Raw genomic sequence first — 17,958 nt, 5'->3', positions numbered from 1 at the left:
CCCGGCCCTAGGACCAGACATCAAGGAGGTGATAAAGAAAGCGTCCTTATCGCTAACACACCTCTCTTTAAAACACTATTTACACAGCCCAGACCAATCCTCCATCTCCATCCATCTAGCGGAGGACCCAATGACCAGGGTCTGGGATTCCATTCCTCCCAGCCAATCAAAATAATGTTACTGTAGCTCTAACCACCTTCATACTGGCTAAGGCATGAGAGGACCTAAGCACTTTAACAGCCAGCAATGTTTAGCCCGGTAAAGATAGCTACGACAGTGCCGCCCGTCATTGATCATTACCTCTGTTTATTACCTCAAGAATAACATAGGCATAAGGCATCGTCTAAGAGGAAACAGGCTCAGAAGAAAATATATCTCATTGTTTTGTCCCTGGTCTCTCCTCTCTCTCTTCGCTCCTCTCCCTCTCTGCTTCTCTCCCCTGGAGCAGTGGGACACTCTGAGCCCTTTTAGGCTTGGCCTGTGGGGGCTGTGGGACTCTGTTTAGGCATGGTCCCAGGTCCAGGGGGCCAGACTGGGAAGTGCTAAGTACTTGGCATCCTCCCTACGGGCGGCCTGACTCAGCAGAAAGAGCCAGAGCATTGCAGGGAGAACCAAGGGGCCCAGAGCTGCTCGCCGGGCCACATCAATCACACTCTACAATGACAAACTCACTCTCAACAAGATGTACACTAACGTTCAGAAAGGTTAGGGTTTGTCCATTAAAATAACATCAAATTTATCAGAAGTACAGTGTAGACTGGCTGCTTCATGAAATAGTATCCACAAAACACCAATTTCAACATCAACAGTGAAGAGGCGACTCCGGGATGCTGGCCTTCTAGGCAGAGTTGCAAAGAAAAAGCCATATCTCAGACTGGCCAATAAAAAAAAAATTAAGATGGGCAAAAGAACACAGACACTGGACAGAGGAACTCTGCTTAGAAGGCCAGCATCCCAGAGTCGCCTCTTCATTGTTGACATTGAGACTGGTGTTTTACGGGTACTATTTAATGAAGCTGCCAGATGAGGACTTGTGAGGCGTCTGTTTCTCAAGCTAGACACTGTAATGTACTTGTCCTCTTGCTAAGTTGTGCACCAGGGCCTCCCACTCCTCTTTCTATTCTGGTTAGAGCCAGTTTGTGCTGTTCTGTGAAGGGAGTAGTACACAGCGTTGTACGAGATCTTCAGTTTCTTGGCAATTCCTCGCATGGAATAGCCTTCATTTCTCAGAACAAAAATAGACTGATGAGTTTCAGAAGAAAGTTCTTTGTTTCTGGCCATTTTGAGCCTGTAATCGAACCCACAAATGCTGATGCTCCAGATACTCAACTAGTCTAAAGAAGGCCAGTTTTATCGCTTCTTTAATCATCCATCACAACAGTTTTCAGCTGTACTAACATAATTGCAAAATGGTTTCCTAATGATAAACTTGGATTGCTGATGGTTGGTTGCTGATAATGGGCCTCTGTACGCCTATGTAGATATTCCATAAAGAAATCTGCAGTTTCCAGCTACAATAGTAATTTACAACATTAACAATGTCTACATTGTTTTTCTGATCAATTTGATGTCCTTTTAATGACCCCAAACTTTTTAACGGTAGTGTGTGTCACCAGCCCACCAAAGCCAGTGAATCAAATCATTACCAGCGAATAGCACCAGGCTCCAATGGCCTAGGTTAGAAAACATGGATAGACAGGTGAGAAAGGAATTCAAATAGCTTAATCCTTTGAAAACAAACGTTGCCCCTTTCCGGTTTCTCTACCCCTGTTACAGACCTTCCTATATTTCACCTGCTTACAACTTTTTTTAAATTCAAAAGAACAAAATAATATTCACCAGCACATATCAATAAGGGTTGAATAAAATTATAGCAAATATTCACCTCTTCCGAAAATCTGAGTACAATTTCGACAATGTATGATGTCTATAAATGCCTTCCAAATTATGAAACGGATTTGAAATCATAAAAGTCATGCATGAAACCCCATAAACCTATACACCCGGTCTGCCCGGCCCGCAGCCTTTATAACCACTAACCAGACAGATGCGGGCTGTCACAGAAAATACAGGAGCTCATTTCAATTCATTAAAGGGAACCAAAACCCTGTGCACGGCCCAGTGGTGAGGGTTAGCTGTGCTGTGTCCAGGCCCAGCAGTTACCAATGAACACACACATACAGACACACACACACAGAAAGGGAGGCCAGCCATGCTTCAATAAGCAACGTGGGCTGCAGTCCGGAAGTCACAGGCCAGACTTTTTATAGGTCCAGTTAACATCACCTTCCTGGTCCTTCCACCAATATAAATGACAGATTGAGGACAGGAGCAGCAACTAAAGCTCCATCCATCCACCCACGTACTTACACACACACACACACACACACACACACACACACACACACACACACACACACACACACACACACACACACACACACACACACACACACACACACACACATCATCAACGGGACCAGACAGGCTAGTCGGTCGGTGCACCTGGGCCCCCATTTTAAACAAAGTGACTCCTACTTGAGTCCAATGTGTGCACGCGTCGACTCCACCCCCCATTTCCATAGACCTCTGGGATATGAGACCAGACCTGGGCTGCCTGCATGTTCACATCAAATAAATGACCGCTCCATGATGAATGGTTCTATTAGCAATCCAGATTGTTAAACTCTGATATAAAAGATGGGAGCGGCCCATTCATTTCACCCCCACCCTTCCGGTCTACACACATAGAGCGCTTGTTTTTTTTTAAACGCGTAAATAACATATTAAAACTCTGCATTAGCCCTGTCCTCTGATAGAGAAGATATTGTTGTGAATAAATAACACAGACAGGAGAATAAAACAGGGGGGATTCTATAATGGAGCTGGTCGGCCATGTCTGGTCCTCTGAGGTGGGCCCGACTTAGCTGACAAGGATCCACCAGCCCGTAGTAAACTACACACTGACAGTAAAGCTACAGCGCCGGGAACAGAGGCGGTATATTACAATGGTCTACTTTTCATTCCAAAGCAGGAGGCGGTTCTGCTCGGGAATGTGCTTTAAAGTTCAAGGACTTTGTCTCTTTTGGCTGCACTCTTACTGCATATTCACTTATCTGTGTCTGGCAAACAGGAATAATAATGCATGTTATTGAGATAAGTAATTGCCCTGTCTTGGTGTGCTGGCAGATTTTAGACCTATGAAGCTGCGACTCTATAAGCTGGTTCTACCCAGACCCGATTCTATTGGACTGAGGGTGTGAGTGTGTGGTGTTATTAAGATTAAAATATGGACGGTGACACTATTCTAATAGTGATAGGGTAAAGGAGTTATGGGAAGAGAGGCCGATGGATGCAGGTTTAACACAGCAGCTCCACTTTAGGGGGGGGACAGAGCAACACAATCCTGGAACACAGCACTTGTTCTGGGCCAAGCGGACCAGGCAGAGACCCTGCAGAACCAGAGCCATTGTAGACCAGGGAAAAGCATAGTTATAGCAGGGCAGGGAGGAGACAGAGGGTGGGGTGGCACAGGGGGCCTGCCTTGTTACCCTGCGCCTGGTAATCAAGATTCTCTCTCCAGGCCCCTTTGAAAGTTAAATCAACCTACTTTAAAAAGACCCTCTCTACAGGGCTGAGGGGGCTTATCCACAGAAGACGATTGGCCCAAACAGAAGGGCCTCTCTATCGCTCGCTGCGGCCGAGAGTATTTCCACATATGACCTCAGCGTGTGTGAATTGGCTCCAATGAGGAAGGCATACTGAGATTAAATTAGAGAGGGTGATCACATTAACAGATTAGGATTTTAGGTTCGTATGCAGTCAAATGTTTTCTTAATTGCCAGAAGGCTCAGGTCTGGAAACATATTCCTTCACGTCAAAAGAACCATTGTTCAGACATTCCAAGCTCCATATTAGAAATGCTTATTCATGGCCAGTTATATGATTGAAGTAATTGTAGAGTGATACAAAATTAATGAGTTAGCTGGGAATAAAATGGTAGGTCAATATAATTGAGTTAACGATATTGATGTCGACATGAAACAAGTTATCGAAAACAAAGTCCCACTTGATTCATGTCCCATTTATAGTGTATGTAAAATACGCCCTAGATTGATTTAGCTTAATAAACAATTCGTCTTTCATTTCTTTATCATGGCAGGCCACCAAGCCCTTCATTAAAGAATGAAAATGTCACTAAATCACAAGAAGTTGTATTACCATTTCAAAGTTAGCCGTCAATCTGCATCTCTGTCAATCTCTGAAGTAAGGGCCATCTCGCCCACTGAGCTCTGCTCTACCAGCCATTTTTTTGTAATTCATCAGTGTGATACTCTGGAGGTAAGAACAAGGTCTTTCAAACTCATTATACTGGCATTCACTGACATCTTTAAAACATGCATTCTCTATCTGTATGTTTCTCTTCATCGTGGTGGACACTAGTCTTGAATGTCATTTCAAAGATAAACTATCCTCGTGTCATCATGCATGTGTATTAATTGAAGTTATCAGTGACATCTTGAAATTGGTCTAATTAACTAATTAGCTTTGGCCCTTCTGATAGGTTAAGGAATTAAGGTTCACTCTGAAATAAATTAGGAGAAAAACTGCTGGATTCTGTTGCAGGAATTCCTAGTAGACATTTAAGACATCACAGAATCGCCCCTATAGACGCCTACTATTTTACTCTTTGTCAAATCAAATTGTCTTTCCTTATTCTTACACAAAATCATTAATTTATTGTTGGACTAACGGGCATTGCGCTGCAAACTCCACAAGGTTATGAAAACAAACTTGAGGTCTATAGAAGGTTTAAAAAAAAATTGGGCCTGATGTCAATCGTTAGGGACAGAAAATGTATGGCCTATTTTTATCTTAGTTCTTCCTTAAACAATTAATGAATATTTCTTTATCATGGCAGGCCACCAAGCCCTTCATTAAAGAGTAAAAATGTCACTAAATCACAAGAAGTTGTATTACCATTTCAAAGTTAGCCGTCAATCTGCATCTCTGTCAATCTCTGAAGGAAGGGCCATCTCGCCCACTGAGCTCTGCTCTACCAGCCATTTTTAGTAATTCATCAGTGTGATACTCTGGAGGTAAGAACAAGGTCTTTCAAACTCATTATACAGGCCTTTCATCACACATTCACTGACATCTTTAAAACACGCATTCTCTCTCTGTCTCTCCCGGCCGCCCTATGAAAGAGGCACACTGCTACTTTTCATTAATTTCAACAAACACAGCCATTTTACCTTTCCCAGGCCAGCCCCATGTAGTTATGTGAACCATTAATCAGAGATTATGCCGCCAAATCGAGCAACGTCGCTGTCTTTAGTCTTTATGAACTTCTCCATGTGACAGAAGCGCGCTCGCGCACACACACACACACACACACACACACACACACACACACACACACACACACACACACACACACACACACACACACACACACACACACACACACACACACACACACACACACACACACACACACACACACACACACACACACACACACACGCTGCAGTACCTGTTCAGTATTAATGATGCTCTTTAACAGGGCCCTGCGTTACATTACTTATTCCCATCAGCTCTACTGTAAGTCACCTCTGACTGCTCCAGGTGCTACAGGAAGAGCCTTATCAGGGACGATTAGAGCCCAGAGCAACTTCTCCCAAGACCGCGTTTTATCTTTGATATGTATATTTCATGTGCATGTTCTCTCTCAAACCTCCTCCTTACCCCCGGCCCTGTCAGTCTCTGTAAGACCTTGGCTTGTGTGACAGTCTTACACTATGTAGGGATGCAGGGACCCTTTGCCTTACAGTGAGACCTGTGTCGGCAGGAGAAACCGACCTGGAGTGGATGTGCACAAAAGAATAGAGACGGACCCTTATCCTTCCAGTAAAACTAAAACCGCCCCCCCCTCCTTCTTTAAAGTCATTGAAGAAAAGTGGACAGTACCTCTGGTGACAGCTGAAGGTGAGAGTTTCTTCGGGAGGTCAGTGAAGCCGTTTCCATCCAGACCAGAGCCTTTCTTCTCTGTGGTCGTCGGGGCAGAGGTCTCCATTCCGGACATCAGAAGCTCTGAAGGAAACGACATCGGGTGGCATCGTCATTATCATTTCATTATGTGACATGTATACAGTAGGCCAAAGATATGTATACAGTAGGCCAATGATATGTAGGCCAGTAGGCCACATTATACAGTAGGCCGCATCCTCTGAAGAGATCCAATGTGTTTTCTCAACACATTTGAAGATATAAGGGTGTATTATTCTTAGCAAGCGAGGCTGAACAATCAGTTCAAACAGCGCTGATAAAAAAGATCCACAGTTAAATAAACTTTGATGTCTGCCAGGCTAGGTTACGCTAAACCACCTTTGGAGACAGCAAACCGTAGCACGAATCACTGGGGTCCTGGAAGAAAGCAGCAACACAAATTAGATTTATTTCAGGACAAAACCACTACATGTTTGCACTGCAACCAAAGATAAGCGGCTAGGTTCAACAAAGATAAACAAGCGACGCGCTGCCTGCCAAGTCATTCTTCGTTTAGGTGGCTGTTTGAGCGTGTTGATGGCTGTTTGAGACTGCAGGCTGGGCTCAGTTCAGTTGATATTATAGTTTGCTACACGTGCTTTACACAATATAGGGGAGGTTTTTCCTTGAACCTGTTGTGAAGCCCGGGCTTAGTGTATCTATCTATCTACCCTATATTGTGTAAAGCAGGTGTAGCAAACTATAATATCAACTGAACCTGAGCCCAGTCATCAACGTCCTCAAACAGCCATCTAAACCATTTTTCCTTGAAGGTGTTGTAAACTCTGAGCTCAGTATATCTAGATCATAATGGGTGTCTTATTAATAAGACTAGCCTCCAGCCCAGACTACGTGCAAGTGGGGTATGTGGAGATGGGGGCGGAGGAGCGGTAAACTGTCCCTCGTCCTCTGAAGAGCTGCGAGACATGGTCATATCTTCCCTCGGCGGAGACTGGCCGGACGGACGGGAGACAGGAGACAGAAGAGCCAGAGCTATGGGACACTACAGGTGTCAGACACCACACTGACGATGGAAACCAAGGTAAACAAATGACCAGGGGCTTAATCTCTCCTGTCGGTCACCAGGCCTCACTCCACTCTTGTCTGCTCTCCTCTCTCTTGTTCCATGACACTGATGAGGAGGGCATGTCAATAAGATCCACGGATAGTTAAAAGACTTTCAACACTCCGTGAGACTAATCCCAACCTCACCTAAATGTGTGAATGGCACATATTATTACTAGGGTGTAATGAATGACCAGAAGGGGGATTGAGCAGCTAAAATCTCTAGCCTGACTGATGTTTACTAATGAAAAACCAAAATACACCAAAGGACTGGCTGACTGGGAGATGAATGAATGCCACGACACTACTGTCTCATGTGCCACATTTACCACCTTCCCCACAAAGCAGCGTCGGTGGAGAAAAAGGGCCCCTGGCCCCCCACACCTGCTAGGCTGTCTCAAAGAGACACCACAACAGTAAAGACAGTAGACAAAGCTGTCCATCAGGCTTTTACATCCTGCCAACCCTCCTAGCTTGTTCAAGGGGCAGTAAACTGTGTTTTAACAATGTAGACCTACAAATTCACTCTCTGTTCGGCGTGTTTAACTGTTTCACTCTGTTAACAGCTTGTGACTCAGTCTGTGAAAACTAAATGGGTTCTCAAGAATGGCACAAGAAATTCAGTTCATGTCAAGTGTGTGTGTGTGTGCGTGCACGTGCGCGCGTGCGATGGTGTTCCTGAGTGTGTTATTTTGTGTGTGCCTTTGTGTAAAGATATGAATGTCTTATCTCTGAGAGTCATAGCTAAATCTATTGATGTTAGAAACAATAAACCATACCTTTATTAAAGTTGAAAAGCGAAATAAATAAACGCGAGGGAATAGACAAGTATTATTTTAGTAGCTAGGAGATGGTTAATTACCATGATAATAAACCCAGCAGTAGATTTAAATACGCAGCTGTGAGGAATAATGAACTTCTACCTCCTATAGTTAACCGTCATTACCTTTAAAGACGCCACCCAATGTTCCATTTAACCGTGAAAACGAACAATGCAAAGCCTAACAGAAAAAGGTTATTTATGACAGAAGAACAACTCCTCCACAAACTACTTTTCTCATTCAGCCTCTGTCTGTGTGTTGAAACCAATGCCTGTTTGTTTTAGAACCTCGGACTTTAACTAATGTTCCCTCCAATATGGTTCAGCTCTCCTTTCCTTTTTAATTTTATTTTACCTTTATTTAACCAGGCAGGTCAGTTAAGAACACATTCTTATTTTCAATGATGGCCTGGGAACAGTGGGTTAACTGCCTGTTCAGGGGCAGAATGACAGATTTGTACCTTGTCAGCTTGGGGTTTGAACTTGCAACCTTCCAGTTACTAGTCCAACGCTCTAACCACTAGGCTACCCTGCCGCCTCTTTTCAGGAGCTCTGAGAGGAGAAGAAGCTCAAGCCTCTTCCCTGCTTTTTTTGTTTTGTTTTAGGTATTGCAATTTTGTACAGGGTCTATGCCATGTGTCTCTAAACCACACCCTACTAGAGCTACAAAGGTAAAGATTGAATGCGCTGTATTCTGTTCCTACTCTTCAACTATTATATATTTAACATGGCCTCGGTACTTATGAGTCATTGTAGTTTCAGGTCATTAAAGCGTAATAAATCAGGAAACTGTCTGAATAAGATAGGAATGGAAAGATGTTCCTCATCCCTATGAGACTGAGAAGTGATTGAGTACAGTTATCCAGTTAACCCACTGTCCAGTCCACTTCCTGTGTGCAAACTCAAGTAGAGAAAACACAGCTTAAACATGCAAGGCCAGCTTTAACCACTCGTAGCTAAACCAATGGAGACTTTCCTCTTGTTGATCTAATCCTCTTTTCACGAACAACCTCTTAATTCCAAGGGCAGAAATGAACTAAACATTAGCCATGATCGTTAGACCGTTAGACATAGTTGTATGAAAAAGAATCTTGGACAAAAAGTATGGTATCATATGGTTAATTATGAGCAACAAAAATATCTGGGTGTAGTTCTGAGTTACTCTGACATACATGTATTATTCTTGTAAGAAATGTGCTAGGGTTCAAAATGGCCTGCCGTGAGAGAGAAGGGTATTCCCAGTGTCTGGGAAAAATGTATGTCTCTGCATTCCAGGTGCTGGTCTCCTGCTTTACCGGGAGCAGAATGCAGTTTGGCACGTCACAGAGTATTACTTACAGCTTCCCACAAACCATCACCACGCTTAGTTATTACACCGCGAGCTGTCGGCCAAACAAATGACTGTGACTGAACACTGAAAGGTCACAGTAGTGCAGTAAAATCACAGAGCAGAGTCAGGCCCACTACCGAGCCTCTCTCTGAAGGGACTGAAGCCCGGGAGTCGGGCACTTTCTGGAATTTATGGTTACGTGTCCCCCCCCCCTTCTGAAAAATTGTAGTCACGTAAAAGCAGCCCACATACTGCTTATGACTATAAGCACAAGTAGGGAGATCACTTGTGGTGTGGCGTTTGAATACAAAGAATCTTTACTATTCGGAGTACTGTCATGTATGCAGAAAATGTCAAGTTAAACAAGGTTGTTGTGCCTAACAATTTGAATAGGTGAATCATTTCCCTCTCAAAAGGCCCACCAAGGGTCTCCTGAGAACACACTCTGAGGAGTGTATGAGTCACTGGACGAGTCTCTAGCCTAGAAACGTTTTATCACAACAAGGGCTATCGTTGACACAAGAGCAGTGGCGTGTATTCATGGATGCCAAGGGAAGCAGGGCATCCCCAAAACATTTACCAAGAAAACATTTGAAAAAAAACCATTAAATAATGTATCGTTCGTCTCTCTGTGTTTCATAATGTTCCTTCAATATGCAATAGGCTGAATGTATCTCACCGGAGAAAGCATCCGATTGAGAGAAACAGCGCCCCTCTGTCTCTGTATGTGTAGCCCATCTATATGATGCTGTCTGGGCAAAAAGAGTATGACATTGCTGCTGCCCATAGCATTGAATGCAAGGGAAGCCAGCGAGAATTTGGCTTTGAGCTAAATTGAGTGAGCTGAGTGAGCTGAACCGTGAATGGTCCTGGCTCACCAAAAAAAGTGTCAAGGGAAGCCAGTTTGGATTTGGCTTCACTCACATCGAGAGCAATACATCATTGACAGAAGCAACTTGAATTGTAGCATCTCGTTGTGTTGTTGTCCGGTGGCTAGCTAGCTAGCTAAAATTCGCCCTTTTCTAAATTAGCTATGTCTGGAGATAAGGATTTGGACTTGTGGTTTTACTTAATTCTCCATACTGGCCAATGATTATAACAGTGATTCTGATCCAACCATAAAGTCATAGATTGTGGCCCTGGCCTGAGAGAATGGAAGTTCAATATGTAGCTAGATGTAGAAGGCTAACATTAACTAGCTAACGTTGCCCATAAAAAGGGAGTTAGGCTAGTGAGCAAGTATTTTAGCCAGGTAGCCTAGGACAACAAAAAATAAAAGTGTGTACTCTATGATAGAGTCATAGATCGTTCCGTCAACATAAAAAAGAGGATGCCTGTCAACATGTTTTTTCTACTTGCAAGAAACGCACGCAGACACACACACAGAAATCAGAACCATGGACAGCCACATCATATTTAGCTTACGTTGATTGGACTACATCGTTTTTGGTATCTTTTAGTTGTCACTGTACTAGACTAAGCAGAGGTGATTTGATGATGCCTGAAGAGGCCTATATCTCTAGCAGACGAGAGAGGAGCAGTAGGTGATTTCTCCCCTGAAGTGGAGTTGGAGCTGTAAGCCCAATATCTGTATAGCATTGCCAGGACCTGAAGAGATCACCCACTAGAGGATTTAGCCTGTCACCCTGAGCAACGAGGGTTACACCCTGGCCCTTCATATCCCTGATCAACAGTGAAATGGCATGTGGGCATTTATTAACCGCTATGCCTTTTCATCCGGATGCCAAATGGTGTTAAACATCTCATGTTTTAGTCACAGTTTGGACTCCTTCCGTCATCTCTGCTGTTGGCAGCTGAGGCTCTAAAAGGGTGAGTAACTGTTTATCCCCAAAACGCCAGCCTGATCAGCAACGCCCTGATCTCCCCATTTAGCACAACATTAACCTCTTAACCAACCAGTAAGCTCCTGCTCAGAGGAAGCTGTCGCCATGACAGGGAAGCACCACAGCCAGGGGGATCTATTCAAACACCCGTAAGCCATGGCTGTAACCACTCTCCAATCCACCAGCCACAGCTGCCAAACAGCGGCATAACAGAGTGAAACCCACACAGCTCACCTTAAAGCCATGCGGTACTAATGGCTACTGACACAGTGGAAGGCCCAGTGACCCCAGCGAGGCTCTGTTGCTCAATGTGAAGGCATGAGGGCCCACAGGATGAAGACTACTACTGCCTCTGTCAGTCCTTGGCTGCGTCCCAAGTAGGACCCTACTCCCTATATAGTGCACTACCCTATGGGCCCTGGTCAAAAGTAGTGCACTAAATAGGGAATAGGTCGCCCTTTAGGATGCAGTCCTTGCCTTCAACAGGGAGGAGCGAGGCCTCAGAGGGCCCACGGAGAGCCCCAACCATGTCCTGACCCTGCGCCTGATTGTAGGAGCTGGGAGCTGAGTGTGCTGCCTTGTGGGGGGAAGAAGGCAAAGGGGATTGATTGCTAAGGGATAACACATGGGCTGGGTGTATACCACATGTAAGACAAGCCCTGTCCTGGGTTCTTTAGACTGTCAGTAAGGAGTCTGTGGCTTGGCAGCATTTTAACTCTGATCTAATACAGAACCCCTACAGGCAGGATTTGGGTTGCCTGCTTTGAAGCTATTCAGCGCTGACAAATAAGTTATCACATTTCAAGTTTCTTGCCTTGCCATGGCCAAATCATGAAGGCATTTCTTTATGCGAAATCAAAACGACCCCTTACCCTCTGACACTATTCAAAGTCCACTGATTCCCTGGCACCCCGTCACTGGTTTTGGGCTGCATTTGAAATGGTTGGTGTTGTTGATACAGTTTACTTATTTTCACTGCATGAGGACATTTCTATTACTGTTATCACGCACGCACACACACACACACACTGTTGCTGTCAAAAAGAGTCAGAAGAGATCGTCAGGGCTATAGCGTCCCTTCAGGAATTAATTAACTGGTGAATCAAAGCAGAGCCATACTACATTAAATACAGTACTGAGGACGAGGAGCAGAGGAGGAGAGAGGCCCATGTCCCCTGTGGCCCTCTGGTCCGGACCTTTGATTTCTCATGTCTCTTGGTGTGTCTGTGTGTGTGTGTGTGTGTGTGTGTGTGTGTGTGTGTGTGTGTGTGTGTGTGTGTGTGTGTGTGTGTGTGTGTGTGTGTGTGTGTGTGTGTGTCTGCTTACGAGCGTGTGTGATGTATCTTGGTCTGTGTGTAATGTCTTGTCATGTGTGTGTAATCTGTGATGCCATTGCATGAAATGGAGCTCTGTTTTCATCATGTATAATTGCATTTGCGTTAAAATAGATTTTTCTGCATATGATGCAGTATCTTAGTATGAGGGGTACAACTGGTTGGGATTGATGAATAACAATTACAATCTAGATTATGTAAAAACAAAGATGAGAGAGAGAAAGAGAGAATAATAGAGGCAGTCTAGCTGTGAGACCAAACTGATTCTGGAGTTGAGCTCTGTGTTGTTGACGTCTGACCCTGCTCCTGTGGAGTGCTGAGAGAGAAAACACAACTCACTGTTTGTTTGATCAAAAGAAATTAAATAAATATGACCTGTAGATATCCTCAAACACAGTGGTTGAGCTGAGCCCCTTAAAGCTGCAATTTTAATATATTGTTAAGATGGTCTTATAATGCAAGATACATCCCAGCTAGCACATCTGATTCCTTGGAAGTTGTGGGAACGTACATTTTAGGTTTCCCATTGATTCTGGGAACGAAGCCATACGTTTCCTGACTGGTAAAAGGGAAAGTACTTCAAACGTTCTGAGAACTGAAGTAAAAATATGGCCTGTTCTGGGAAAGTTCATTTTTAGGTTGCAGGGAGGTTCTTAGAACGTTTTACTGTGGTTCCCTGAAAGTTTTCCTCTGATGTTTTATTACTGTTCAGAGAACTAATATTATAGTTTATTTGAATAATGATTTAATGTTCTTAGAACATGTTTCAATAAGACCTAAAAATACTGCTAGCTTGAGTTAACAGTTTTGAACTCCGACAGAAATTAATTTGCTTAGGCATTCATTCATGTTCTTAGGCAATCATGCAAACACATTTCTTTTTTATTGTGGGAGATTTCAGGGGGATTCAAACCTATAATCTTCAGCTTGCATGCCATGTGTTGTTTTTTTTACTCATACAGAGCTGGTCATTTTTGTCTGTTCAAACAGACCTCATTTCAAAGGAAACAAAGCACTTATTAGGACCAGGTGTGGCCAATTAGTGGGCGTGGAAAACACCCCTGAACACACTTAACAAAATAGAGCATAGAGAGCGATTTGTTTACGCTGAGAATGGAAAGTATATGTTTTTAAACAACATTCTTACAACGTTCTTTGAATGATACTGTTTTCTTGTGGTTAAATAAGAACCATGACAAAACCTATAGAAAACGCTATGCTGAATTACTCAAATTGCCGCAGAGGAACGCTCTCGGAACAATTTGAGAACATTGCTTAAATAGAACCATGAGGAAACGTGTAAGAAAGGTTATGCTGAAGTCCTGAAATTCACACCTAAGAAACATGAATGTTATGCGCTAGCTGGGTACCCTGCACCATTCCCAGGACATTGTGGGAAGGTTGTATGCAAAATAACCATAGGACAACCACACTCTCACCAAGCTCTAACAAACATATGGTTCTCAGAATATTATGTGCTGGCTGGGATATTGGCCTCTTTTTTTGTTAACATTTTTGCAAATTAAACAAAACTTATATTAGACAAGGTAGTGTAACGAGCAGATAAATAGTTGATGGAGGCTAAGTTAAACAATGGAATTAACAACGTTTGATTAATATTCCAATTCCCTCCAAAGATAGCATTTGGTTTGACCTGAGCCAGATGTGACGTGGTGTTGAGAGGAATAGTGCAACAATGTTCACGCCTTTGTCTGAGCCAAAGCTGTAGAAACAGCCAAGCTGGATAACTGTAGAGCACCGTTTACATGAAGGTGAAAATTCATGGTATTAACAGTGACAGTTTCAAACTTTACGGTCAAAGTTTTTCCTCTGAAAAACGTCAAGCTAAGCAACCTGACAAAATTGACTCACTTCACATGATGTAATCCATAAGGACTATTCCATAAGAAATATGTGAGGTGAGCCACTGTTTTCTAGTGGTTCTAGTGTTGTCCCCTTAGGACAGAGACAGTTAATGCTGCCTTTGTCGATAGAGCCATAGCACGCGTGCACACAGACGATCACACAGCCTCCAGGGCAGACTGCTGTGGTCAGGGGCCTCTCTGAACAAACCAAAATATTAGTTTTCTGGAGGGTATGGCAGCAATTACTGCTCTTTTCTGTGTGGGAAAGAGAGAGAGAGAGAGAGAAAGAGAGAAAGAGAAAGAGAGAGAGAAAGAGAGAGAGAATAAGTATTCCATTGTTAGTCTACACCTGTTGTTTACGAAGCATGTGACAAATATAATTTGATTTGATTTGAGAGAGGGAAGGAAGGGGTTAGTCATGTGATGTGATTAAGTGTAGTTTGATTGTAAATGCACACTTCTTAAACAGTTGGACATCAGATAACATAAAAAAATTGGAATACAATTAAAGATAACCGTGTATACATACTGTAGGTATCTCGTACTAATTTCTCATATTTTCAAACAGGCAGAAATAAGAATAAGATAGCATCCAATAGAAAGTTTATTTCACTACATGGTAATGCCAATGGTTTAATCCTTAACCAACCTGTTATTTCTAGTGTTTAGCCAGTGGCATTTCCTTCCCCCTGCCTGAACGACTTCCTAGGCCAGATCGCTTAATTGGTGCTGTGTTCTTATTTATGGGGGATAAGATACTTTTCAATCCTCTCAGTGGGGAGTTTGACTCACTTTTCATTCAGACATCTCCCCTGCTCCTCTCTCTCTCCTGAATACCAGACTCAACTTCTATTCCACTTTTTCAAACACTTAAGAAACCAGGAAGTCCCTCTCTTTTTGTCTGTGTTCTCTGGAGAAGAGAAAAGCTAGCAGAATCAATAAAGGCATTCGTGGAGTGGGCCAGCAGTGTGAAAACGGCTGCAGAATGGCTCTGCTTGGTGAGTGTCTACGTCCCAAATGATACCATATTCCCTATATAGTGCACTGCTTTTGACCAGGGCTGGATAGGATGCCATTTGAGAGGCTGAGATGAAAGTGGGGGTAGGTTGATGACCGCAGAACCAAGCCTCAGTCCCCTTTGAATAATGTGAAAGGCCCATCATTTCTTTAAATCTTTTCAACTCTTCGCAGCCTGACTGCTGGAACTCTTCATTCTGCACAATAGAAAATGCACTAAAACTTTTTTCTAATGCAAATGAACTAAACCAACCAACGGGCCCATTCACATAAAAACACAGACGTCCCAGGCCAGAACCAACTCTGTTTGGAAACAGAGAGTGGTAACATAGTAGAGGAAGGTATTGATTTATTTAGAATCTTTTTTGATATTACTCATCTTCGTACATTTTGATTATAATGCTTATCTCTACTAACAACCACCCCAACTTATTTTCTTTCAAATAAAGATGACTATTAGCAAATGCATACTCAAATGTTGTTTCATGTTTTGATTGTAATTTATTCACACATTAATAACACACCAGGGAAACATTAACAATGCATATTAATTGCAGCCATTGAAATGCACAGCAATGTACATTTTCCTGCATTGGGTGTGACTGCTAATGACTCTCAGTAGCAAACACACTAATTTTTTTGCGAGTTGGATACCTTTCAGATTGAGGGGATTTAGGAAGGGTCTCTTTCATTCAAGCAGCCTAAACTCACGAAAGCTCAAGTTAAACCTAGAATCCTTAATTGAAACAATAACAAAGCGAACATCCAGCCTCTGTTTTGGTACAAAGCTGAGGGATGGGCCTGGAGAAATGTAACCACTCTCAAATTCATATGCAAAGCTATGGATGCAAGGACTGGCCCTCCATGGTATCAAAATGATAGTTTTAACCATGTTTTGAGGTTTTACAGCGTTTGTTACATTTACAAATATTGGACTAAAACAAGCTTATATTTGGGGTTATGATGGGGTACGACAGTTGAACTAAACTCATAAGGCATTTATAAGTTATATTCTTCAAGAATCAATGGGTATATAATACATTTTTTAAAGTAAAAAAATATATATTTTAAATATATAAAAAAACGCTATTTTAAAAGGTTACGTTTAAATACTATTTTAGGCAATTCAAAGTAACAATTTCAGATGTGCACTAAAATGATTTACTAGCCTATTCATAATGAGAATAATCTTCTAATAATGAATAAGAACAATGATTTCCAGAGTTCATCATCACATGCATGTCCAGTCCACCTACCTCAGTGGTGATGCCTGTGGTCGGTATGGTCCGAGTCTGACCCGGTGCGTCTCCCTCCGTTCTGTTTGTCCACCAGTTCTGTACAAGTTTCAGCAACGCTATCGAAGATTACCGTTAGGTCTAACTTTCTCCTTCAAAAAGCAAGAAGTAACAAACTCCTTCCAATGCAAGGATGAAATCCATAAAGTATATTCTAGTAGCCTAAACACGATCAAGACTAACTACATTCCACTTCCCAACTTCTCATAAAGTTCACCGTAGAGTTTATGTGCGTCGTCTCAACTTTTACAATCCATCACCGAGAATAACGAAACAAGTTCTTGAAATCGATCCTCCCTTACTAACAAAACATGGCAGGATATCGAACTTTGTAGCCTAAAGAGGTCTGAAAGGTTTGAGGGTGGTTCGTTCTTCGTCAGAAATGTGCTTTTGAGACGCCAGGCTGATATGTTTTCAATCTGGTCCCCCTCATTCTCTCTCTCCTCTCTCTCTTCTCGCACTCCTCTCTAGCTCTCCGGTGAGTATTTCCATTTGCTGTACCAGATGGGCCGGTCTAGCCAAACCAACTCAGGCTCAAGGTTTAGGGAAAAGTTGTGTAAAGTTTCACCATTGTTTAATATTAGGTGATTGACCTGTATCCAAGCTCCCCATACGATGTTACTGTCTCAGCCAATTCAAATATACATGTTTTAATTATAATGTTTTATTTAAAACATATTAGACTAGTTTGTATGTGTAGGATATGGTATGTGTAGATAGGCCATAACATTAAGAAATAATTGCATAATAATAACATTACATTTAGATAAATTAATAAACTGGAGTCATTCTGTGAGCTGAAATGTATGCAATTTATTTATCCTCAATAGTAAACAACCAACGTCCTTGCCACCCGAATTCCAGCCCTTCTTATTACCTTGAAGTGCAGACACTGAAACGTGTGTAGCCCAATTTAACGATTCATTAAATGAATTACATAAACTATAACAAATATGATCATTAATGCCTATTTGGAGTATTGGAGCCAAGAAACCAAATCTGCCATAACAAGTTAATTACCCTAATGTATGCTATAGGTATTTAATCTTACTCTAATTTATTAATAATGTATTCATTTGGAGAATCATATCAATCCACGGCATGTTGTCTAGCCCAAATCTCTAGAGCACCTGTGTTTGGATTATTTGTTTCGTTGCGCGGTTATTAATCAATCGAACTAACGATTTTGGACATTTGTATAATATAGGTTTATTTCATTTCTAGAATTGATTCTAAAAAAAAAATGGATGATGTCCATTGCTTCTTAGACCATTGAATTGTTTTATTTACATGGCAGAACTGTATTTATTGTGTACAGGCCTGGTGGTGATTGACACATT

General features: G+C 42.4%; 1 protein-coding gene across 1 annotated transcript in view; it reads right to left on the bottom strand.

Moving 5' to 3' along the window:
• Positions 1–17,082, bottom strand: part of LOC135542541 (zinc finger protein GLI2-like) — a 70,248-nt gene extending 53,166 nt beyond the window's left edge. Inside the window, exons 1-2 of the mRNA XM_064969577.1 lie at positions 16,580–17,082; positions 5,971–6,093 (exon numbers count right to left, since the gene is read on the bottom strand). Coding sequence (XP_064825649.1) covers positions 5,971–6,085 — 115 coding nt within the window. The 5' untranslated portion in view covers positions 6,086–6,093; positions 16,580–17,082. The remainder of the gene's footprint in view (positions 1–5,970; positions 6,094–16,579) is intronic.
• Between the last annotated feature and the right edge of the window lie 876 nt (positions 17,083–17,958).

This window comes from Oncorhynchus masou, chromosome 6 (genome assembly GCF_036934945.1).
Source record: "Oncorhynchus masou masou isolate Uvic2021 chromosome 6, UVic_Omas_1.1, whole genome shotgun sequence".
NCBI classification, from domain to species: domain Eukaryota; kingdom Metazoa; phylum Chordata; class Actinopteri; order Salmoniformes; family Salmonidae; genus Oncorhynchus; species Oncorhynchus masou.
Note: the sequence above shows the minus strand (reverse complement) of the source record. Positions and strands in the feature narration are given on the sequence as shown.